Raw genomic sequence first — 25,734 nt, forward strand, 5'->3', positions numbered from 1 at the left:
AAGATTTGACCCTGTGACTCAAACCTGTACTGCAAGAACAAACCACTGACTGTTTTTTCACAAACGCGCACAAACCGCATCTTGGTTGTGCACATTTGAACATCCCGGAAACAGAGAGCCAATTGTATTGATTACTATGGTCCTGTTCCTTTTGTAATACACTAGGAGATATTAAATTACCTATGGTTTGTCCCCTACGCGCCACACATCTAATCCCTTGCTCAAGTATATGTTCACACTTGTGGTCCTGATATAACATAGGTAGGTATTTCCTCAGGATACCACAGATGCTATTGTACTGGGGACTATATGTGGTGGAAAAAGTAGGAGGCAGTTCATGTTTACGTGTCACTTTTGTGTCTTGTTCACTACTCCGACTCTCTCTATCAGTAAGGTGGTAAGTGCGATTTTTCCTTTCCGCTATTTTTCTGGCTCGGTTGATTACATGTTTCACATACCCTCTGGCCTTAAATCTCTCCTCCAGATTGTGTGCCATATTTAGATAGGTGTCCATATCCGAGCAATTCCGTCGTAAACGGATAAATTCCCCAATGGGGAGATTACGTGTTACATGCGTGGGGTGGCTGCCTGCACTAGGCTTTCTGAACAGGCTGGTGTGAATGTGGCCCTCAACTAGGCTAAGAGATAAATCCAGAAAAGAGATGGTGTGTGGTTCGAATTGATAAGTAAACTTAAGATTTAACGTGTTTGCATTAATATAACGTAAAAAATCTTGTGCTTGCATCTCCGTGCCCAGCCAGACCAGGAGGAGGTCGTCTATGTACCTCCCGTACCACCCAATAACCCCCAAATAGGGGTTATGGGTGCTGTACAGGACGACCTCCTCCCAGTATGCCATAAAAATATTAGCTAGTGACGGGGAAAAACTTGCACCCATCGGACAGCCAACCATCTGCAAATAAAATGTGTCCTGAAACTGAAAAAAATTGTGAGATAACAGAAACCGTGTAACATGTAGAATGAAGTCCTGTAGTATGTTGTTGTAATTACTGTATTTACGTAAATGATATTTTAGTGCCTGCAGGGCACAATCATGTGGTATGCTGGGGTAGAGGGCTACTACATCACAGGATAGCCAAGCTCCACCTTTAAACCGGGGCAGTTTCTCTATAGTAGCAAGTAAACTTTTGCTATCTCTGATATAGCCTGTTGTTCTTTTAGCGAGTGGCTGCAGCAGGTTATCTAACCAAACGCAGAGGCGTTCTTAGATAGATCCTATCCCCGAGACTATAGGGCGGAGAGGAGGGGGAAATATATTCTTGTGTGTTTTTGGCAAAGCATGAAACACCGGGACAACCGGAGAAATCGGCATCAAGTAATCCCGCTGTTTCACACTAATAACCCCCTGCTCCACGCCCGTGTCCAGGATATCCATCATAATTTCTTTTATTCTATTGGTAGGGTCAGACTGCAATTTCCTGTATGTAACTGTATCATCCAGAATCTTTTGTACCTCCCTTATGTATAAACCTCTGTCCAAAATAACCACCGAACCCCCTTTGTCTGATTTGCGGACCACTATATTATGATTTTCACGTAGCTCTTTCAACCCCTGTCTTTCGCCTTTTGACAGATTGTCTCTAATTTTCCCGTTTTTTACCCCATTATTCAGAGCTGTCAGTTCCTCCTCAATTTTTTGCTGGAAAGTATCCATGATTGGAGCTCTGGAATTAATGGGGTAAAAACCAGGATTAGGTAAATTCCCTCTATCCGCTGTACTCAGTACTTGGCCAGAACCCAAATGGGTATCACATTGTAAATCTAGCATGGTTTGGATAGACATCTGTTCTGAAAATGACATATTTAAGGGCACTCTATCACCACCAATTGTATTCAAATCACTTATATTAGTTACAGGTAATACAGTAGGGTCAGCATCTACAATTTCATCATTGGCACTGAGAAAATGTCTCTTCACTGTAATCAAACGCATAAACCGATTCACATCCTGCAATGTGTTGTATAAATCAAAGATCTTACAGGGAACAAAAGTTAGTCCTTTGGAGAGTACCTTAAGCTGATCAACAGACAAAATGCAAGCTGAAAGGTTATATACATCTAGAGTGGTATCATTAGTTACCTCCCTTGGTTGCCCCCCCGTTCTTTTCGGGTGATGTTTTCTCCCCGCCCGGCGGGGTTTAGGTCGTTTTTTGCTGACCCTTCTCCATTATTAACCCTTGATCGGGTATTTGGGGGGTCATGTTCTGTTTGAGACTTTGCCAATTGCACAGATGTCATGGAAACTTCTATATATTCAAATCTCTTACCAAATCAATACGTATATCCTACTATGCTGGAAAAGTTGATAATAAGTGTATACGTGTGGATCAGGAGTTTGATCAACCCAAGGTCTAAATGACAACAATGTACCTAGCAGAAATCTGCTCCCTCAATACTACAGCATCAGGTAACAGCCTTGTAACTTCAAGCAGATCTCTGCATACAGTATATACATACGATTTTCTAAATTTTAAGGTACATTGGCTTGCAAAAGTATTGCAACTCCCATTCCCTGGCCTTTTAGTGTTTTGCTACCTCACAACCTGGAATTAAAATAGGACAAAACAACAGAAAACTTTAGTGTGCATAACTTTTCCCTCCCTGAAGTCAGTACTTTGCAGAGCCTCCTTTGCAATTACTATTACAGCTGCAAGTCATTCGGATAAGTGTCCACAACATTGTCACATCTTGCAATTGGGATTTTTGCTCATTCCTCAAGGCAAAACTGCTTCAGCTACTTAAAGTTAGAGGGTTTCCACTGGTGACCAGCAATCCTAGCCAGTCTAACCACAAATTCTCAATTGGATTAAGGTATGGGCTTTGGATTAAGTTATGGGCTTTGACAATTACCTAGGCTGTATCCCTGTTTTCCAGGCGGTACTCAGGCTGTCTCCACCTTCCACATGGAACGAGAAGGCAGCGGGAGTCAAATGCCGATGGTTCAGGTTCGTACAAACCTGAACATTGGCCCTGTTCGATCATCTCTAATCCTGTCCAGTCATGGCTGGGGTGGGTTCATGGCATCCCATAAACACTTTACTAACCCAGACTCTAGTGCTACCTCTTGACCCCAGCCTGTATGACCATCCCTTGTTGTTTGTTTGTCTGTCTTGTCTTTTTTGGCACAAGGTAGGGGAAGTCACCCTTAGTGGTGCTTCTTGCTTAATTGTGTTGCAGTCTCTGGGATCTTTCAGAAAAGGTGTAAATACTTGACAGACCATATGACATATGATAAACCTTAACCATAAAACCTTTACCATATGTGTATTATCAAATTAGGTTACATTTCCACATCCTCTTAGTACAAAGTTCACACTTACAGCTCCATAGAGCTCCGCACTTAGAGCTCTATATTATTGCATGTTCTTAGATATTATTGTACAGTACTGTACAGTATTATATAGTAATCTCTGCTGACATTTCTGTCAGAGACAGAAACTGTCCAGAGCAGCAGCAAATCCCCATAGAAAACCTCTGTTGCTCTGGACAGTTCCGGTCTTGGACAGGGTGGCAGCAGAGAGCACTGTGTCAGACTGAAAATAAAACACCACTTCATGCAGGACATACAGCAGCTGGTAAGTATGGGAACACTTAATATTTTTTAACAGAAGTAAATTACAAATCTATATAACTTTCTGACACCAGTGGATTTACTACCATATTTGAAGCTGAAAACAGTGTGTTTTGTCTGTCAAAAACCACACAGTTAATGCCCATGTGAACCTGTTATATACAAGAATATGCCGACACAAGAAGGGTGCTTAATCCTATGCAATATGCAAGAGTTTTATTTTGAAATGTACATATATATTCAGCTAATCTGTTATTCTTGCTGAAGGCTTCTCAGCCCCCACTTATTGGCTGACACATTTATTATGATCAAAGCAGAGGGGGAAAAAAAATGGATACACCGCGTGTTCTATTACTTTTATTGTGATCGTTCTGTTCATAATTTATACTCTAGGGTACAACTCTAAAAGGAGCCTTTCAAATTAGCATTTTCTTTAAAATAAAACAAAATAATACTAAAGTAAACTGTAAAAATGACAATATGTGGAGTCAAATGATATTTGTGAGTCTAAATTATGAATGGCAACATATACATAAGGTAAAAAGAAATGTCTAACTCTGTACACACAATTATGTCATATTAAATACTTTTGAATAAAAAGGCATATTACAGAAGGGATAGATTTACTGGCTAACCTGAAAAACTGTACAACACAGTCACACATTCTGAATAAATTTAGGGCTCACTGATTTCAATTAAAGCGACTCCGTACCCACAATCTGACACAATCTTTTTGTGGATCCAAAATCCTGCCCAGGTCATGGTCCCCGGTTAGAGGGTAGGATTTATTTTGATCCCTCTCAAGTTTTTGTATTTTACTCAGTAAATGGCATTTTTGTTTTAGTTCTGTTTGCATCAATAAAAGACAAACTTTTAGAAATGCTGTTGTAAAAGATTACTTTAAAATGCGCTGGGCCATCCACTGCATGTACAGAACTTGATTGTGCCATCTGCATTGCATTAATCCCATTTTCAAATTACTAGAATTACCGCCACCACGCTAACCATTCCAGCAGCGGAGTTTGAGTAAATCAGGAGTGCTCCTATACACACACACACAATCTATGCTGGTGCCACTATGCAAATGGCACAACCAAAACAAAGCCGCTTTCTCCATACCGACAATCATGAGTTAAGCACACAGGACAGGCGGTAGAGACACCGACTGGAGAACTCAGAAATCTGACTGAAACTTGGAGGGACCATTTGATGTGTGTTCTCCCTTTGTACAAATAGGTAACTAGCTGATATATTTATCTTTTTGTTGGGCTATGTGCATCTAATGCAGACTAAAGAGATAAGTCTGAGGATATGTAAACACTATAAAATTGGGGCAGAAGTTTCAAGCAGAGTTTGCGCAGCGGTCTCTGCTTGAAGTTACGTCTGTCCCATAGACTCAATGATATTCTGAAACTCTATCTGCTGTCCGCGCCCAAAGAATTGACGCTTGACGCTTGAAATTTCTACCCATATTCCGTGCACATACCCTTACAGTTAATGTCATCATAAGTATCTTGCATTGTGGGCTGATATACAGAAACGAAGGAGTTTTTAAATTATAATAGTTTTACCCCAAGGGCCGTTTTTACACTGTCTATGATCACCTTTTGGAGCTTTTTGATCTTGATTTATCAAGATTTTTGATCTTTATTACTTTTTAATTTGATTAATCTTAACAGATACATTTCTCAGAATAAGTTTCATCGGTTTGCATATACAGATTTTCCCCTAGTATAATACTGATACAAGCCTGACAATATAATATTTTGAAATATATTATTTCCTTTTGAAAGGAGCCTTGACATCTAAGCACCTTTATTTCATGGTTTTATTTTGGTATTTTATGACTAGGGCAGGACTAGGGTAATAGCACAATGAACCATCCAGTATATAGTGAGCTGCAGTTACTCTTTCTCTTTTTGTGATTGTGAACAAGGTCTAAAACTTTTTCCCCACTGCGTATAGTAACATCAAAATAAAACATTTTCATTTTTTGTGAAACCGACATAAATAACTAGTTAGTCTTCCATGTATTTAGTGAACTACACTACTGTAAGTGAATAAAACAAAGCAAGAAATTTTGTTTGCAACAATTTGATAATAGGAAAACCAAGATGCTATGTAAACAGCATAGCTTGCTGGGCTATGCCGTTTGCACAACTCCCATAAAAGCTGATGGGAGTTACCGAAATTTCGCAATTCACAAGTTTCTGCTGAGAAACAGAAAACCATCTTTAAAGGGGTAGTGCGTCGCTAAGAAATTATTCACAAAATAACAAACATTACAAAGTTATACAACTTTGTAATGTATGTGAATGGCCCCCTTCCCCGTGTCCCCCGCAGTTATGCTCAGCCAATCGCGGCTGAGCACAGTTGTCAGAAGACGGCGGACGGGGGTGGACACGAATCAGGTATGTATAGTGCATCACACTTCCGGGTCCACGGGCGGGGGTCGGGGAACACGGGGAAGGGGGCTATTCACATACATAACATACATTACAAAGTTGTATAACTTTGTAATGTGTGTTATTTTGTGAATAATTTCTTAGCGCCGCACTACCCCTTTAACTGTAAGGATGTCCTAACTCTAAAAGTTAAATAAGGTCTGTATAAAAGGGGTGGCACTCCCACTAGTGATGAGCGAATACTGTTCGATCGAATAGATATTCGATCGAATAGTGAGATATTCGAATATTCGATATTCATGCGAATATTCGATAAATATTCGATAAGCGTTCAAATCCCCCAGCTTCCGGTTTCACCCTCCAAAAGGTCAAATAGATGTTTTTCACTAATCGAATACTTGTTCCCATAGACTTTAATGGGATCGAATATTCAAATATTCGTGGGATATTCGTACGAATATTGAATATTCGAATATCTCACTATTCGCTCATTACTAACTCCCTCACATAGGGCCCTATTACACCAACAGATATGTGACAGATTATCTGACAGATTTTTGCAACCAAAGCGAGGAGCAGACAAATAGAGATCAGGTCATAAAGGAAAGACTGAGATTTCTCCTCTTTTCAAATCAATTTCTAGCTTTGGCTGTAAAAATCTGTCAGATATCTGTGAGTGTAATAGGGCCCACAGACTGTAGGTGATCGATGCCCAGGGGCCACATTCTCTGCCTTGTGGTAGAAACATCCCTGATCCCTGTGGTAGAAACAACCCAGCACCATATTGGTATATTCATATGTACTGTACATGCTGTAGATTTTATTAAAAAAAAAAAAAAAAAAAAAAAAAAGAGATACTTCTAAATGTGTTTTGCAATGTTGAAATGGTGGACTGATTCTGATAGCTTTAGCGTTTTAGTTATGCTATCTTAGTAATTTTAAAATCACACCTTTTTAATTTTCATAAAATGACAAATACAAGGAAAAGATGTGAGATTAGTGTCAGGCACCTTCAAGGGAGAACAATATGCGAGATAGAATAATTTATAGTGTACCTATTATTAAAATCGTCTTGAATAAAAACATTTTCTATTGTTTTGTCATGCTGACATTGACTATAGTGTTTTAACGTAGGAGGTTCACCAGAACTAACCATTCCTGTTTAATGTGAAAAGGAAAATAACAAATTAACATTACAACTGTGCTACAAAGCGATGCTCGGGGATTTTAACACCTTCACAACACTGCTGATGCCCCGAGCAGTTGAAATGTACAGTACATACGGTAAATGTCAGCAGAATAGAGGGGGCTTTAATGTGTGTAGCAGAGGCGTAACTACCATCATAGCAGTCATAGCGCCTGCTATGGAGCCCATCTCTGCAATACACTGGGCCTCCTAAACTGTCATCATACGACCAAGGCAGATGCCTACCATGGGGGATAATACGTACTGGGGGGTAGGATACTAGGGAAGATGCCTACTATGGGGGATACTACGTGATGGGGGGTAGGATACTAGGGGAGATGCCTACCATGGGGGACACTATGGGAGATGCCTACCATAGGGCCACTAGGGGGAAATGCCTACTATGGGGGAAACATGGGGGCACTATCTACGGGAGGATCACAGGAGAGATACATATGCTATCTACTGGGCGGAGGGCTAACTGGGTGAGTAGGGGGGCCCAGTGAAAAGCTAGCTATGGGGCCCAGCTATTTCTAGTTATGCCCCTGGTGTGTAGTGCTGCACCGCACAAGTGCCAGTAGCCAATCTCGTTGCTGTCCGATCAGCAATCTGTTTCTAGGGCTTGGATCTAGTAGTAGAGAGCCTATCTCACTGATCAATACTATACTATATAGGGGCTCCTAAAAAGTAAAAAATAAATAGATAAATAATAAATAAATATATATATATATATATATATATATATATATATGTTTAAATGTTTTTATAAAATACTACAAACCCCTCCCCAATAAAAGTTGATATCACAAAAAAGTAGCACATATTTGGCATTGTAGTATGCAGAATTGTCAAAACTATTCAAGTACAATGAGATTGTTCCTGCAAGTAATCGAAAAGAAAAAAAATCTGCATTTTTATCACATTATACATCAGAATTTTTTTTTTTTAAACATCAATAAATTAATTCCTATCTTCATCAATATGTTACCAATAAAAACTAGAGATAGATGATGGTGCAAACAACGAGCCCCCAAACAGCCCCATAGGTAGAAAAATAAGTGTTATGGCTTTTAGGAAAAATAAATGTAGAGCACTGCTTCAGTGTGACCTGGACATATATACATGCAGCATTTTAAAGCCAATCATTAGCCCCAGAGGTGTCTTGCATCAGTCACAATATTTAGCTAAAGGGACAGATAATAACAAGTGAAGGCGGACCAGAAACCGCTGGAGGTGCAAGTTGTAATGGAGGGTAATCATGATTTTTATGCCAAGAACATTCTCTTATTAAGCGGCACAAGGATGAAAATAAAACAAATAGGAAATCATGTAATTTTAAAGAGAATATCTTAATCACAAAACTTAAAATGAACTAAATGCTACTGATAAATTCCCTTTCCCCTGTGTAAAGTAGATAAATAGAGAGTTCCTTGGAAATCACTATATCAGTAAATGACAATCAAAGCACCCATGCATTAGAAGCTTTTCTACTTCTATTGAAGGGATTTAACTTTTGATTACAGCATCTTAAACTGTTTCTCTGCATCAATGAACTGTGTATATCTTAAATACATAATTACACATTCAAGATTTCACTAGGTACAAAACTTATTTAAATGCTCCCTGTACAAGAACTACTGAAAACTTTGAACACCTAATGTAAACCAGGAAGAGCTTACAGAAATCCCTAAACATCCCTAAATCATTTAATTTAAACCACAGCTTGAACAATCAACACCAAAAGGATACATCTGTCAACTATTCAAACCAAGGTGATCAGCCATGGGGACACCAAGCTAGAATGTATTTAATTCTTTATTTTTTTTACTCTCTGAAAGAAAGAAACCTTGTCCAGAAGGCCCCTAGAATGCTAGAAACCAAAAACAAAACATTAAACTGATGGTGGATGGTGCACCTGCCCACCTATTGCCTCTCTCTGGAAAGGGGTCCAGGAGCTATACTGCAAGGTTACTGGAATGGAGGTCACGTTTACACCTGAGATGGCCCTTCTATCGGTGTTGCCTGGCCCCCTCTCCAAAATAAAGAAAGGCCTACTGGGATATTTTTTTTACTGTTTGCTACGTGGCGGATTATTCAGCGGTTGTGGAAGTCACAGAGCCCCTCTCCCAGAGGGCAATGGGTCGAAGCCTTTAACTTGATTATAAGGATGGAAGAGTAAAGGGCGGACAAGCATAATACTGGGGTCAAATTTACCAGCAAATGGAGACCATGGCCTGACTTTCAGTGTCCCGCTGGGACTAGCTGAGTGGTTGGCGGGGCCAGCAGTCTCTACAGGATAGTCTGCAACTCTTAAATGGAGTGTTTTTCTAGTGGTTCATCGGGTGAGCATTCTATTTCTATTGCTTCCACTCCCTTATGTGCTTCCCCTTCCTTGTCTTTGTATGTATCTCTGTTACAATATGTTTGTGTCTTTTCAGGTTATGTAGCTTATTTTCTTGTTGGACTGGTGATGTGCGACAAGTAGAATGAGCACCTTATGCTCTTACATGCACGGTTCTGTGTTGGTTTCTTGCACTTTATTGTAAGGTGACAAATATTGGAGACGGAGCGGGTTCAAGATTCTTGTTTCCTAATTATCTATGGACGTTTCAAATGCAGTTATTCTTGGACTTTGCATCATACATTTCCTTATGTATGCTGGTACAACACTGATGTGTCTGTCTGTACTTACTGTTTTATATGAAAAAAAATCTTTCAATAAAAATATTTTGAACCATGAACTGATTTGGTTTGGGAAAAAAAATGAAATACCGTATATATAATGCCTTTAAAAAGTATTTAGATCATTTAACTATTTTCACATTTTATGTGGCTCTGTGCTAAAATAATAATTTTTAAAAAATCCTGTTTTTCCTATATCATTCTGCACTCAATGTCCTATAATGACAAAGTGGAAACAGAATATCAGAAATCTTTTTTAACTTACTAAAATGTATGTCTGACAGGTATTCAGACCCTTTAATTAATACTTAAAAGCACCCTTTGGCAGTAAGTGTGACCTTGTGTCTTCTTTGCCATGACGTCATAAGGTTTGGACACTTGGAATTGGGGATTTTCTGCCATATTTCTCTTCAAATCATTCCAAACTCTGTCAGGTTAGGGGCATCAGTGGACAGCCATTTTCAGGTTGATTGGGGGTAGTGAATCTATGGTGGTTTTGTGAGGTTCTGAGCTCTCAGGATCAGGTTTTTATTAAGAATATCTGCTTTCCTCCACTGAATTTTCCTCAACTCTGGCCAGTCTCTCTGTTCCAGCTGCTAAATAAAAAAACACCAACACCATAAAGCTACCACCACTAAGCTTTACTGTAGAAATCGTACTGAGCAAGTGAAGAGCAGTGTCTCCTTTCCTCCAGATGTCATGCTTAGAACTGAATCTGAACCTTTTTTTTTTGTTTAATCTGACCAGTCTTACAGTTGGAGAGTCCTTTACATGCACTTCTTCAACCTCCATGCAGATTGTCATGTCTCTTACTGCAGTGGAGTGCTGCAATGATCTCCCATCTGCAAACAGCATATTTGAGGTTCAGAGTGACCATTGGTTTCCTGGTCACCTCTCCTACCCAAGTCCTTCTTTTTTGATTATTTCATTTGGTGGGGCAGCCAGTTAAAATAAGAGTTATGACTGTTCACAACTTCTTCCAGTGAAACATTTTGGAGACCATTGTGTAACTGGAAATTTACATTGCTAAAATTAATGGTAATATATTAGCATGTTAGGGCACCCTAACTCGCTGACAGATTCTTATAGTGGATGTTACAAAGCAGGTACTGTACATGGTACAGTATCTTTATTACGGAGCTCTGCTGAGCTATTTTATTGATATGTTAATTGACCTTAACGGTCATCGAGGGTGGTACAGTCGCCTATAAGTGTATCAAAGGATGCCCTAACCTGCTGACAGATTCATATCAAGCTAACACTCATCTGACTATTTATTAAATCATCAAAATATAAACCTACATATTTCAAAAGGGAATAGGAAAAAAAATGTAAATAGATGTGGAATCAGGGCACCCTGAGCTAGTTAATTATAATAAAATCTTTTACTGTGAAGTTCAATGGGGTTGCATTTTTATTCTTCTGCGAGTATGTAACACCGGCACCTTTAAATATCCCCCCGCATCTCGGCCCCGCAGCTGCATGTGAGGCTTCTGTCAGTCCCGCTCAGCCAATCAGTGACTGCAGCGGGGCCGTGCATTGATTGGCTGAGTGGGACTGATGGAAGCTGGTAGCCTCACGGGCAGCCACAGGGCCAAACAGGAATCGCATGCTGCTGTGGGTATGTAACCCCAATTAACTTTACAATACAAAGATTCCCAGCGGATTTAGCTGCAAACGGTCAGTGTAAATCTTCCCTTAATAAATCTAAGTCTGTATGTACATATGGTCACAAGTTTGGAACTTTACTATTTTTTATCCATTTGAAATGTATTACTAAGTATGTTCTGTTTAATTTAAAAAAGAAGTCCTGTGGTTTGAAAACTTTTTTATCCAGCAGAGGCAGTAGGGGGTATATAACAATCACTACTCTTTGTGCCCTTGCAGCACTGGATTTATATTCTGGGACCTCCCATCGGGCTCCAGGATCTCCTGCACAGCCGTTGTCACAATGCTGTTGGCCAGTCAGTGACTAGGGTGGGACACAATCCATCAGCCAGGAGCGGTATTTTCTGTTGCTGTGACATCATCTGAACTCGGAGATAAATGCCTTCTGGCGGGGGTTCAGGAGCCGGCATTTTGTGGGCAGACAGGTAAGTAATAATTGTTTATTATGTTTTCCCCTAATTGTTTATTATGTTTTGTGCCAAGTGGTGAACTTTCTGAATATGACTTGCATCATCACATATGGAAATGGAACTGGCTGCATCTGTGGAGTGAGCTCTCACAATGGATGATCCAGTTATAAGCACAGGTCAGAAAGATGAGGAGGAATTATTATTTTTTTTTGGATTAAAAGTTTTTTACTGCAAGCAATTTCCTACATGTTGGATTTGGATCAAGAATTCTGTCTATTAACGTTGAGCACCACCTATCCGTATAAGTGAGCTCCCCGCAATATAGTCAACACGTGTTCCCAGTCATGCTGCAGCAATACCGAAGTCCGTAGTAGTGCCAAAGTATTTCTATTTTGTGCCAAGCGGTGAACTTAAAAATTCCTAGTCTGCCAATCCCTTACAAACAGTGAAAATGTCTTTAGCAGGCCCAAAACTCATTACAAACAGCAAGTTTGCAAAAATTTGTTAAGTGTGGAGCACCAAAATACATCTCATGTACTGTTATTGTCTTATTTAACCAAAGAAAATCCCTATCACAGTTTTTACAAGCAGCAACATATATTTAATTGCATTTTAAGTGCACAAAACAGAGACAACATAAAGCTGTTAAACTCTGATATATCTTGAAATCAACTGCTGAACAAAGTGAGATCTGCAAATAAATGCATTGTGCTCGTCATTTAAAACATGGAAAAGGTGACAGATCCAACAGAATGACATGGGATATGTTATTGTAAGTGCCTGTAAAAACTGAAAGAGTGACAGCCGTAAAATTCTCTAGAACAAAGCAGAAACCTGGAAAGAAAAAACACAAATTGAAATCTACATGATGCTGATCCTGTTCGAATGAACAGGAATGTGCGTTTTAAACTTATTTTCTTTGTTGCATTAGAAGAAAGCAGGTTGATAACATATTGTTCTCTAGTTCAAAGGAAAAGGAATATTGGAAAGACCCATTTCTTGTTTGTTTCAAAGGTACATATTGAAGGAGTAAGAAATTAATATGTCAAGGAAACAAATTTACATAGTGTACATAAAACCAAAGATATATCTGAAGATCTCCATTTATAGGCTGTGTGATTTAGTGCTGCCTAGGATATATTTAAAGCGACTCTGTACCCATAATCTGACCCTCCCAAACCACTTGTACCTTCTGATAGCTACTTTTAATCCAAGATCTGTCCTGCGGTCCGTTTCACAGGTGATGCAGTTATTGTCCTAAAAATACTTGAAGCTAGGGCTGGGCGATATTGACCTAAATCATTATCGCGGTTAATCGTACATGTAGCCGCGGTAACGATAACTGAATGATAATTATGACACGCCCCTTAGGTAAGCCACACCCTTCTGCAAGCCACACCCACTTAACCGTGCCAACCTGGGGATATTTTGTTTTAATAGAGTAAAAAAAAAGTAACTCACTGAGCAGCAACACAAGGATGAGCCATTTAGTCTATTGTCATTATTTGTTATTATAATTAGGGGGTCTCAGAGAACCTGGACATGTATATACAGGTATACAGCTACAATAGGACATGTATATACGGGTATACAGCAATGTACAAAGTACAGGACGTGTATATACAGGTATAGCGCTATGTACTACATAGCTGTATACCTGTGTATGCATGTCCTGTAGTGCGTACATAGCTGTATACCAGTATATACACATCCTGTAGTGTATATAGCTGTATACCCGTATATACACGTCCTGTAGTGGCAGTATTATATATGTATGTCCACAATACAAGACGTGTATACACAGGTATACAGCTATGCAGGTTCTACATTAAAAACACATGCACACTCAGCTAAGCTGAGCATTCATGTGTCTAATGGTGCGTTTACACAGGCAAATTTAACTGACAGATCTTTGAAGCCAAAGCCAGGAACAGACTATAAACAAGGATCAGGTCATAAAGCAAAGCCTGAGATTTCTCCTCTTTTTAAATCCATTCCTCGCTTTGGCTTCCAAAATCTGTCAGATAAATCTCTGTGTAAATGCACGCTTAGAGGATCACAAAAGACAGCTGGGGGTGGAGCAGGGGCATAGCTAGGATTCATGACACCCCATAGCAAAAAAAAAAAAAAAAAAAATACATGGGGCCCCATGAATTTTGTATGAGCCCCCCAACCTCTGGCAGCACATCAAATAGAAGAGGGGGCAGCTGAAGCGGGGGCAAGGGGGACTGCAATTAGAACTGGGGCAGGGTGGCAGCAGCTGGGGGTGATCTGGGCAGAAGGGGGGACAGAAGCTGGGGGTGATCTGGGCAGAAAGGGGGGGGGCAGAAGCTGGGGGTGATCTGGGCAGAAAGGGGGGCAGAAGCTGGGGGTGATCTGGGCAGAAAGGGGGGTAGAAGCTGGGGGAGATCTAGGCAGAAGGGGGGGGCAGAAGCTGGGGGAGATCTAGGCAGAAGGGGGGGGTAGAAGCTGGGGGAGATCTAGGCAGAAGGGAGGGGGTAGAAGCTGGGGGAGATCTAGGCAGAAGGGAGGGGGTAGAAGCTGGGGGAGATCTAGGCAGAAGGGGGGGCAGAAACTGGGGGTGATATAAACTGTATCTTCTCCCTTGTCACTAGGGAGAAGATACAGCACTGGCACACACTTGGCCCTCACGGCTGCCACCTCCTCTCACCCCCCCCCCCCGTCGCTGACCTGCTCCTCATACCCGACACACATGCGGCAGTCGCCGACCCGCTCTTCATAACCAGCACTGAGTTCACACGCAGCCCTCCTGGCTGCACACACCCACAGGTTCCCGGTCTCTGGAGAAGGAGGTTGCAGGGACCGGGGGAGACCAGACCCCCGATCCCGCTATACAGCTTCACCATCCACAGTGACCCCGTCCATCACACGATCCCCCGGTCCCTGCAACCTCCTTCTCCAGAGACCGGGAACCTGCGGGTGCGTGCGGCCAGGAGGGCCGCGTGTGTACTCAGTGCTGGTTATGAAGAGCTGGTCGGCTCTTCCGGAGTGAGTGGCGGGGGCGGCCGGGAATGCCGCGTGTCTGCCAGGTTTGAGGAGCGGGTCAGCCACTGTTCGGGGTGAGAGGAGATGGGGGGCGACGGGCTGCTGCCAAATGTCACACTGCTGCAGGGCAGGGGATGGGAGGTCACCTGCCTCAATAGTAAATGTGCGCCCTGGCTGGAATCCCAGGCAGGTTGGGGGCGGGGACACTGGGGAGCTGAGGGGGCGGAGGAGAAATACCGCAAATACCGCCCTGGCAAAGTTGAGGTCGGTTTACTGACGCCAGGGACGGTATCGGTATTTTCACGGTATACCGCCCAGCCCTACTTGAAGCCCGTGCCAAACGGGAGTATCTGTGCCCTAACTTTGCACAACCTCTCTGTCCCTCCTCCCCACCCTCTTCATCATTAGGAATTCTCCAGGAAGATTGCCTCCTATTCCCCACCTGTTGCAGCCCAGCGCATGGGCTGGATCGTTAAGGACCTGTGCAATGTTCAGCATGGAGAAAATGTTTCAGTGGCATTCCTAATGAAAAGGGTGGAGAGGAGGGACGGAGGGGTGGTGCAATGTTAGGGCAAAGATACTCGCGTTTGGCACAGGCTTCAAGTTTAAAAGTATTTTTTTAGGACAATAACTGTATCACCTGCAGAATGGACCCCATAATGTCTACTTTGTGACTGTTGTGATGTTTTTTTTTCACATTGGCCTAAAAATAAAAGTCGAACACACAATTTTACACCAAAATCTTGTGGAGTGCTATGGCTTACTGCATTATTGCTATATGGTTTAAGAACCATTTCCATTAAAGCATCTATAACCCTTTGAAAAGGAATGCAGTACCATTTCTCTTGACATCAGAGACATCTGAACCTAACAACAAGCCTGAACAGCAGACTACAGGGCAGAGACACCCCTAGTGGTTAAGCGTTAAGGCCTTATTACACGTGCCGATGCTGAGGAGCAAGTGAGTGCTGACCTGTCAGGTCCTGCTCCTCGTTCCCCGCTCACTGCCGATGCTATTACACACGGCAACAGAGAGTGGGGGAACCATAGGAAGCTGCGGGACGGGCTGCCCGGAAGATCTTTAGATCATCCGGGTAGTTTATAGAAGATAGTGGTGGTCTGCTTCACCACTCCTATTACACGGAGTGACAGCCTGCAGACCTTCGCTAGCTGGATCATAGTCTTTCACCAAGTGACCTTTCATATTACATCAAGCGATTATTGGCCAGATATAGCCGATAATTGCTTGGTGTAACACGGCCTTAGATCTGTTTTTTGGGGTACAGTGGTGCCTTGGATTACGAGCATAATTAGTTCCGGGACCGTGCTTGTAATCCAAATCCACTCTTAAACCAAAGCAAATTTTCCCATAAGAAATTATAGAAATGCAGACAATTGGTTCCACACCCCAAAAATAGTGATTTATTATTCTGAATAACATGTAAAACAGATGAAACAAACATTCAGAAACAGCAGAATCTGTGATATTATAAGTTACTGTACAGTAATGGAGAGGATGGGAAACACAAGGGCTGACAGAGACTGCAGGGAGCAGGAAGGAATGAGCAGGGCAGATGTGGGCACATACATACAGCACTCTCTGTCCGGGGAGAGAGGGGTTACAGCTATGGATAGATTACCTGCACAGTCCTGTCCCCTGATGTAAGCCCCAGCCTGAAGTGGATCTGCCATGATTGGAAGGTGAGGGAGACTTCCTGGGTCAGAGTACAGGGCTGTAGACCCCGATATGCAGACCATGCCCCTCCTCCACTCGCCCTCCCACCTAGTACAGGGAGCTCTTAAACCAAGTCACAATTTTGAAAAACTGTGAGCTCTTAAACCAAAACGCTCTTAAACCAAGTTACTCTTAAACCAAGGCACCACTGTAATTAGTCAAAGTTACAGAGATATTAGGGATCACATCAAAAGGAGAGAAGTTTTTTAAACCAACAGGGATCATTTAAGCACATCTGTTATCATCACTTTATTAGAATATATTTTTAACCAATGCAGAAAACAATAAATATTCACAAACACTAGCAGCAATTAGATATGTAAAAAAAAATAATATATATATATATATATATATATATATATATATATTTAGAATTGATATAAAAAATATAACAGAAAATTGTGTGTTCTTCATTTCCCTAATCCAGGACACCTGACCAGGGATTTATATTTGCAAGCATCACTTCATTGCGGGGTAAAGGGGGGAAGGGGGGAGGGGGTAATTGAAATGATTGGTTAATGACTTACTTTAAAATAATACTTCAACAAATGATTTCAAATAAACAAGTAAAATTAGAAGTATGACTTTAATTTTACATATATAACCTAAAAAAAAAAGACTCATGCCCAAAATATTTGTGTTGTAGAGTTGGAATGCTAACATAATTACCAGATACGCTTCAATCAGCTGACAAATGTACAGATGGAGCCAAACAAGAACATCGCCAAATGTCTAACATCTGCAGAACTTGGATACAAGAGTCCTCGATGAATTCCAATTTTTACAAGAGCCAATTTGCTACACTGAGCTTGTGCAAAGTGCAACATATTTGAAAGAGTAAAGGACGGAGACATGAAGGTTAAAACATAACTTAACCTTTTTGTGCTAGATACACAAGAAATCCACAGGCATGCCAATGGTTATAAAGAACAGCAACAGAAGGAAATAATCACTTACGGCATGCAAACTAACCAACTCATTTGTCCTTGATGCATCAGTCCCAATGCTGACTATAAGAAATTATTTAAAGCCAGAATGCTTTGGTAAATGAGAAAAAGGCATTCAGCTATCAATGTAAATAAAGATACTACTGAACATTTCAAGACTAAAAACAGTTGTTCACTGCTAACAAGCGCTTTAAATACTTGATTGAATTGCTTGTTTCCTAGTTAATGGAATATCTGACTGGCAACGTTTTATTTGACTGGTTCAGCTGGGTGTCACATAAATACAAACAGCTCTAGTGCTCTTTCTGGGCTCTAAATCAGAGTACACTAAATTGAGAAATAAAGATATACAAAGAGAATAAAATTTAAAAAATGTCAAAATCTTCCAAGGCCTCACAAAAATAACAGACGTGTGTGAAAAAGCTGAGACAACTTCTGTCTGAGTTTACCGTATTTAACATTTTTAAACTTAAGTAACATCAAATCAGTCCACATAATAGTAAGTTTTCTACTTTCTGAACAGACCGTAGATCTTTATATTTTTATTCACTGGCAAATGCAAAAAAGGTATTATTTTATTTCTTTTTTTTGCTAGCAGCTGTCCAGTAGTTTAATTCCAAAACATGAAACAGTTGGCAATGGGAATGAGAGTTAATCAGGTGTGTGCAATGACAGAAACATAGCAAATGACTGCAGCATTTAAAAACAGTAAATTCTACCACAATGTCATCCTTTTCAAAAAGGTGGGAGGGGGCTTAGTCCAAGGCTTCTAAAAATCTCAGTCTGTTCATTCTAGAACTAAAAATGCCATATATAAACATGAAGTGCATTCACCAAAACTCTTTGGGACATTCATTTATGCCAAGGCAGGTCAGAATCCATAAGAGAGGGAGAAAGAGTGGTGTGGGAATTTTTCCAACACCTCAGAGCTATGCACCAGAGCTGATGGACTCACTCTCACTTGCTGGTATAAAATGTACATGTACAGTGGGATAGTCATTACCTTCACAGATATGGGGGTATCCATAATTAAGGATACTTTTCTGTCACTAGGGTTTCGACGAACATATAGACAAGCTCAAGAAGGCTGTTACTTAACAGACATGAGTAAAAAAAAAAAAAAAAAAAAAAAAAAAAAGTAAAGAAGTTAGTGCTGTCGAGGGAGAGAAACGGATTTACCCTAAGTAAAATAAGATCAAGAGAGTACCTGAACATGCTGAAAACCCCAGTCCAGAGAAATGCTTTAAAGGGGTATTCCCATCTTGACAAGTTATGCCCCATCCACAATCTCCAATACATGATATAGCATAGCTAACAGACTGAGGACAGTCTGGTTGCTGGGGTCCCCCCATAATCTTGGGTACAGAGACCAAAAAAATCACTGCTGAATGAAGCTCAATTCATTTTCTATAAAGACGCATGTACAAGGTTTGTTCTTTGTATACTTATGCCTTCTTTTGATATCTAAGGCTATGTGCACACCGAGGAAAAGGCGAGGAACTAAGCTTGAAATTCAGCTTGAAATTCCTCCCGTAAAAAATGTACAGAGCAAAGTACCATTGTGTTCAATGGGTTTTCTGCTTTGTTGTTCACACTGCAGAATTTCTGAGCAGAATTTTCTGCTGTAGATCTGCTAGAGGAATCCTATAGTAGTCAATGGGGGGCTTAAATTCTGCTGGAATTCTGCCTGAAAACTTTCTGCTTTAATTCCTCGAGAATTGCTCAGTGTGCACATAGCCTAAGATAAAGGTAAACTATTACCTGAAAAAATTGCACATATATGCAACTTTCTTTTTTAAAAATACTCATCTAAATATACAAAGAAAATTAAATGTATCTATATGAGCTGTATTCGTAACTCAGTCATACTTTTTGCATATACTTAGATTGAAGAAAAAATTTTTACAAGCAGATCAGGCAAACAGGAAAGTCTCCCGTGCCAAACTGGCAATATTTTGTTTCAATAAAGTTAAGGGGGGGGGGGGGGAGTAGCTCACTGAGCAGCAACCCAAAGCTGTGTCTATTGTCATTTTTAGGAGGTCAACACTATCCATATAAATCTTTATTTATTTATTTTTTAGGGCTAATGATAATGGGTGTAGTAGTAGTAGAAAAGATATAGCCTCGATCCTGCAGGAGGCACTGTGACCTGCAGGAGGAGAAGCTTGCAGCTCCGGGCCCTGAGTGCTACTGCTCCTCCTGCAGCTGCAGTGCCCCCGGCTGAATCGTCATTCCGCTGCAAGTATGTAACCCGGCCCCTGCAACCCGTGGTCCGAAGCATACTGTACATTAACTGCTCGGCGCCGCGGCTGTGTGTGAGGCTCCCGACTCTTGTTGGTCCCCATCAGCTAATCAGTGTAGAGACAGCATACTGCTTGGATAATTTAAACACAATGAATACTTACCACGTGTATGTGGATGAAACTCGGTTCTCTAAGAAAGCAAGGTGTCCTCCTGCAGCATCTTCAGGTCCACTGTTGAACACTGTCGCCAATTCAGACATAGACTCCTCTTGGCAGTGAGAACCTGCTCAGCCAATCACTGGCTGTCACATTGTACTGTCTTAGCCAGTGTTCGTCTGTGTATATATTACATTTTGTTAATTCCAAAGTTTCCTAAAATCCTTTGATGAGCTCTGTTTAGTGTGTATATAAGTCTGTGATTTTTTCAGTTCTGTATAACATCTTGTCTGACGAAGGGAGCTAGACTCTCGAAAGCTTACACTCAAATATACTCAGCCTCCAAAAGGTATCGCCTGATTTCTTCTCTATTCTACTGATTTCTATGGCTAACACGGTACAACAATACTCTACTAGTGTTCGTCTAGAAAGCGACAGTGGTAACATTTAGCAGGGCACCCAAGGACACTGCAGGAGGACTCCGGTGGAGTGAGGTGAACATATAAAAAGTTTTAAAGAATTGAAGTACCACTGCAATGAAATTGTTTATCTCCTTGAATGTGTTGGTATAACTGCATATAAATATGTCGGTAATTTCTGTGAGGTGGCCCAATGACATAGTGGCATTTGATAAATGGAGTGGGTGCCATGTCACAAGCATGCCCCTGTGGCACTGTTTTTGCGAACTAAAATAAGCATTTTACAAAAAGATAAAGTAACAAAGGATCTACTAAAAAGGAATACCAGAATGCTCTCTTCATTAGTGACTGGCAACAGTCAGCATCTATATTAGCATATGCTTGCTGAACATGTCCCTTTAATTTGATGATTTATTATCAATAATATTTAAAGACATTTATGATGTTATTCAAAAACAATACATAGAAACCACTAAATGGAGTGTAAATCGAGGAATGTAGAAGAAAAGGCAATAAAAAATGCACACAGACTCAACAGCATGTTCCTGGTTACATGTGGAACTGCATCTAACAGACCACTGTAGCGATGCTTTGGGGAAGAATCAGTAAGGCTGGGTTCACACTGCGTTTTTCCAATCCATTTTTTTTTTTCCAAACAAGGGATAATAAAAACGGATGCATTTGTGTGCATCTGTTTTGATCCGTTTTTTCCATTGACTTCCATTATAAAAAAGGGACCAAAACGGATCTTTTTTTTTTTAACGGACACAAAAATGAGGTTGACTGTTTTTGTGTATGTTAAAAAAAACTAATCAGTTTTTATTAGGGATGGTCCAAACCTGCCGAGGTTCGAGGTTCGTATGAACCCGAACGCTCGGCAGCAGATTCCCGCTGTCTGCCCGCTCCATGGAGCGGGCGGATACAGCGGGAGGAACGCGTGGAAAACTGGGATACAGCCTATGGCTATGGCTGTATCCCAGTTTTCCAGGCGGTCCTCCCGCTGGATCCGCCCGCTCCACGGAGCGGGCAGACAGCGGGAATCATTGCGGAGGGTTCGAGTTAGGACCATCCCTAGTTTTTATCCTTTTTTTTATGATGGAAGTCAATAGAAAAACAGATCAAAACGGATGCACACAAATGCAAAAATGCAGTGTAAACTAAGCCTAAGACACTGAAACCTGTTTCAATGCCAGAGAGTGTCTCACCTATCAGTCATCTTCTTGCTTGTGATTTCATTCATTTCACATGTTCAATGAAGACACAACTTGTGTGGCATTTTAAATTATGCTATATGACGGATAAATGGAGGGCTGTCGCCGGCTTTCCCGCTCTACCGGGGGACACGGCAGGGCTGCCCGATCTCCCCACTACTGTTTGCGCTGGCTATAGAGCCCCTGGCCTCCCTATTGCGCTCGCACCCGGGGGTGACTGGCTTTAGAAGGGGATCAAGGGAGGATAAACTGGCGTTATACGCTGATGATTTATTGCTGTACCTTAGTGATTCTTCCTCCTCCCTTTCTGATGCGATGTCCACGATAAATGAATTTGGGACTTATTCCGGCCTTACTATAAATTGGGACAAGTCAGTTATTATGCCCATAGACTCAGAGGATAGTTTGCAGCTGGGTCCTGCCATCCCACTGAGGTGTGTTCACACCTTCAAATACCTGGGAGTTATTATCTCTAGGGATGTTAGGGCCTATGAAAAACTGAATATGACGCCCCTGGTATGTAAATTTCAGCAAAAGCTAGCTGTCTGGCGCAAATTGCCTTTGTCAGTGGTGGGTAGGGCGAATTTGGTGAAGATGATTTGGATGCCGCAATTGCTATACATTTTGCATAACTCTCCTGTGTGGCTTCCATCTCGTCTTTTCCATAAGATACATGCCCTTTTTCGTGCACTAATATGGGGTTCCCAGCATCCACGCATCAAATTGGATACGCTACAGCGGTCCAAAACTGACGGGGGGTTGGCGATCCCGAATGCTGCCATGTATTTCCTGGCTGCTCAATTGCAACACATGAGGGGATGGGAGCTAGATGACGGAGGGGACCAAAATAAAGTTCTGATTAGGCACCACTTACAATCTGACTACCTGTTTGAAACCCTGGAGGCTAAGAGGATACTACTGCTCTCCCCACAAATACCCACATTATTGCTAATTCATAAGACGTGGTGGAAACTTAAGAGATTTATATGGTATCACGGGGTATACACCGTACACCTCCATCTGGGACACTCCGTGGTTAGGGGACTTACACTTCCTAGAGGGATTTGCCACCTGGAGAGATGCCGGGATTCAGAAAATAATGCAGTTATATGATGGAGGGCAGTTGAAGCGTTTTGACCAACTACAGAGTCAATTTGTTTTGCCTCATACTCAATTCTATAAATACCTACAATTACGCCATGCATGTGAGGCGGAGGGGGAGGTTCTTGTGTCGGGGGTACAATATCTGCCACCTGTGAATATTGTTGGGGATTCGGATTCCACTAAGGGGCTCATATCCTGTCTATACCGCCACATTATTTCCAAGTATTTAGATAGGTATCCACTTACATTGAGGGAAAAGTGGGAGGCGGATATTGGCCCAATAGAAGAAGGGCAGTGGAAAGAAATACTAGAAATGACACCCAAGCTGTCCCTGGGGGAGCACCATCGACTCTCACACCTATACCTCTTACACCGTGTGTATCGCACACCACAATTTCTTTTCCGGATTAATGTCCGAGATACGCCCATGTGTCCCAGGTGTCATATCCATGAAGGGGGTCTTTTACACATGTTTTGGCGATGCCCCAAACTGTTCCGATACTGGAGAGGGGTGGCGTCAGCCATACATAAAGCCTATTCAGTTGACTTACAGCAGTCCCCGTTGGTGTATATATTGGGCTACGTGGAGGATCTGGCATTGAATGTGGGGGAACAGACTGCTGTGGCCCGTATCCTGTTTATGGCACGTAAGCTTATTGCCCAACACTGGCTTGATGAAGCCCCTCCATCAGTGTCGGAATTTGTGAGAAAGGTCAATTGGATAATTGGTATAGAAAAGTACGCATATGAAAAGCGAAAAGCTAGCAAAAAGTTTGATAAGCTTTGGGGCAGGTGGATGGCGGTGCCTGAGCTCGCACCCCCAGGGTCCCGCACGTAGGTTGCATTGAACCGCACGTAGAAGAGAGACATGGTATATATCGCTGTCCTGTGTTCACCACCTGTCAGTGGGCATCCTGTCCATTTGAGTTCAGAGTACTCTCTCACTATTTTCTTTTTTGAACTATAGCTCAAGAACTTTCATGGTGCACATATGGTTCTCGGAAAGTTGCACTTGATTTCTGTTAACTGTTATGTGGAGTTGGATGGTTTCAGGGAAGGGAGGGAGGCACGGGGGTGGGGGGGGGCGTGGAGGGTATGCCCTCCAGGGTTCTTATGTTTGTACGGGGAGAAAATCTGTTTTTTGTGAAAAAAGTTTTTTTTTTTTTCAATAAAAATTATTCTGATTTAAAAAAAAAAAAAGTATGCTATATGCATATAATAATGTCTAATAAAGTACACGACTGATCCATCCAGATATAAGTTACAGCTTTATTAGCTCTAACAGTGTTAATTATTTTTCTACGGCATCTATAGTCATTCCATTAGTTATATTGATGAGGGGTGTGAGAAAAACTGAAAATGTGTTGATATTCCCTCACCATTCTTAAACATACAAAGAATAACAATTATCTTTTCACCTTGTCAAAAAGAAGTTGCTACAGCCTTGTGTTACTTTATTATTCATCACGATTATTCGCCAACTGAAGAGGTGAGAGGACAGACATTCCTATGTGATGTGCGAAGACTGTTTTCCGATGTCTTCCCTTTTGTTCATTCTCAGGATATAAATCCCTTTGTATTTATGTGAGCTTTAAAATATGCAAGTGCTTTAGTGTGAGATCTGGCATTTTAGACTAAATAAAAAACAGATGGAATTAATCTTTTAACAAAATTCTTTTAAGTTATTTTTAGAAGATAGAATTTTTTTTTTCCAGTTCCATCATTGACAAGTATGTGTCACAAAAAGCTTAGTTCTGCTTGGCATCACTTCGTTAATGCCCTGTTCATTAATTTAACAAACTATCAAGAGAATATGTTAAGAATGGCCAAGCATTATCTGAAGAATTTCTTTTAATTAAATTTTGCAATGGCATGATGACAGTCAGCCTCTCACAAAGGGAATTCTTTTAAGAAAAGGGAGGTCTAAAGACGAATCATGTTTGCACATACAATAGTTTATCTCAAACTTTACTGTCAGTTTCTCTAGAAGCATAGCAGTACAAAATGTATATTCTTACACCTAAACATTGAATCCAAGAACCATAGGGAAGAAGAGACTCTTTCAAATTATTAAACACTAAACTTTGCTTAAAATGAATGATGTTTTTTTCGTTAAACCTAGTCTTTCCATTGCTGCTAGGAGATTGCAATTGAATTTTTATTATGGTGACTTAATACATATAATGGAAAAGGCTTATGGTCTACTAACTCCCCTTTCAATGATGCATAGTAGAAGTCATTCAGGCACCACCATGCACCATACTGATTAAGGATGACATACCATATGTGACGTTAAGGAAAGTCTGGCACACCGTATAATTGAAAAGATAGTAGTACAATCACTTAATACTGTAACTATACTTTGCAACTCACCATCAATGCGGCTAACCAGCTCTTCAAGCATTTTCACTTTCTTCTGAATTCCTGGTTGTGCAAAAGTGTAGTTATCCTAGAGAAGAAAAAAAAAAAACCAAAGAATAAAACACTGTTTTTCATAATTGTAAAGTGCTGCAGAATATAAAACTGTTATATAAAAAAACAACATTGTGCTTGTTACAGTAAGATGTTCGTTTTTTCCTCCTCACAACTGCTTAACTAGCTTCTAAACTGCACCAAAAGTAATTTTAATAGGGGGATAGGAGAATTACTTACCAACAAAGCCAAAATCCAGCACTAGGTCCCTGCTGTCCTCTACTTTGTTGCAGTCAAGCTGGGCCAGTCACATTTTTACTAAAAGTGAGCGACAACACTAAGGGGGACATTTATTAAGTCCAGCGTTTTTTACGGCGCTACGGGGATTTATGTATAGGCGGACTCCCTCTACATAAATCCCGTGCACTCTGGTGCGCACCGCCGAAAACCAACGCCAGCTGAGGACCCGGAGCCCCGGAGCGCGCTTCATAGCTCAGGACGTACCGCTACATCCAGGGTCGTCTGGGAACAGACTTGCAGAACGTACCGGTACGTCCT

General features: G+C 41.2%; 1 protein-coding gene across 2 annotated transcripts in view; it reads right to left on the reverse strand.

The window, feature by feature from the left end:
- TBC1D22A (TBC1 domain family member 22A) overlaps positions 1 to 25,734 on the reverse strand; it is a 407,989-nt gene that overhangs the window by 194,421 nt on the left and 187,834 nt on the right. The window contains exons 10-11 of one of the 2 annotated variants that reach the window (XM_069976986.1): positions 25,138 to 25,213; positions 12,644 to 12,777 (exon numbers count right to left, since the gene is read on the reverse strand). In XM_069976986.1, coding sequence (XP_069833087.1) covers positions 12,659 to 12,777; positions 25,138 to 25,213 — 195 coding nt within the window. In that variant the 3' untranslated portion in view covers positions 12,644 to 12,658. Of the gene's footprint in view, positions 1 to 12,643; positions 12,778 to 25,137; positions 25,214 to 25,734 lie in introns of those variants that run through there. The other variant, XM_069976977.1, reaches the window with a different exon arrangement.

The sequence above is a fragment of the Dendropsophus ebraccatus genome, chromosome 1, assembly GCF_027789765.1.
Source record: "Dendropsophus ebraccatus isolate aDenEbr1 chromosome 1, aDenEbr1.pat, whole genome shotgun sequence".
In the NCBI taxonomy this organism is placed as follows: domain Eukaryota; kingdom Metazoa; phylum Chordata; class Amphibia; order Anura; family Hylidae; genus Dendropsophus; species Dendropsophus ebraccatus.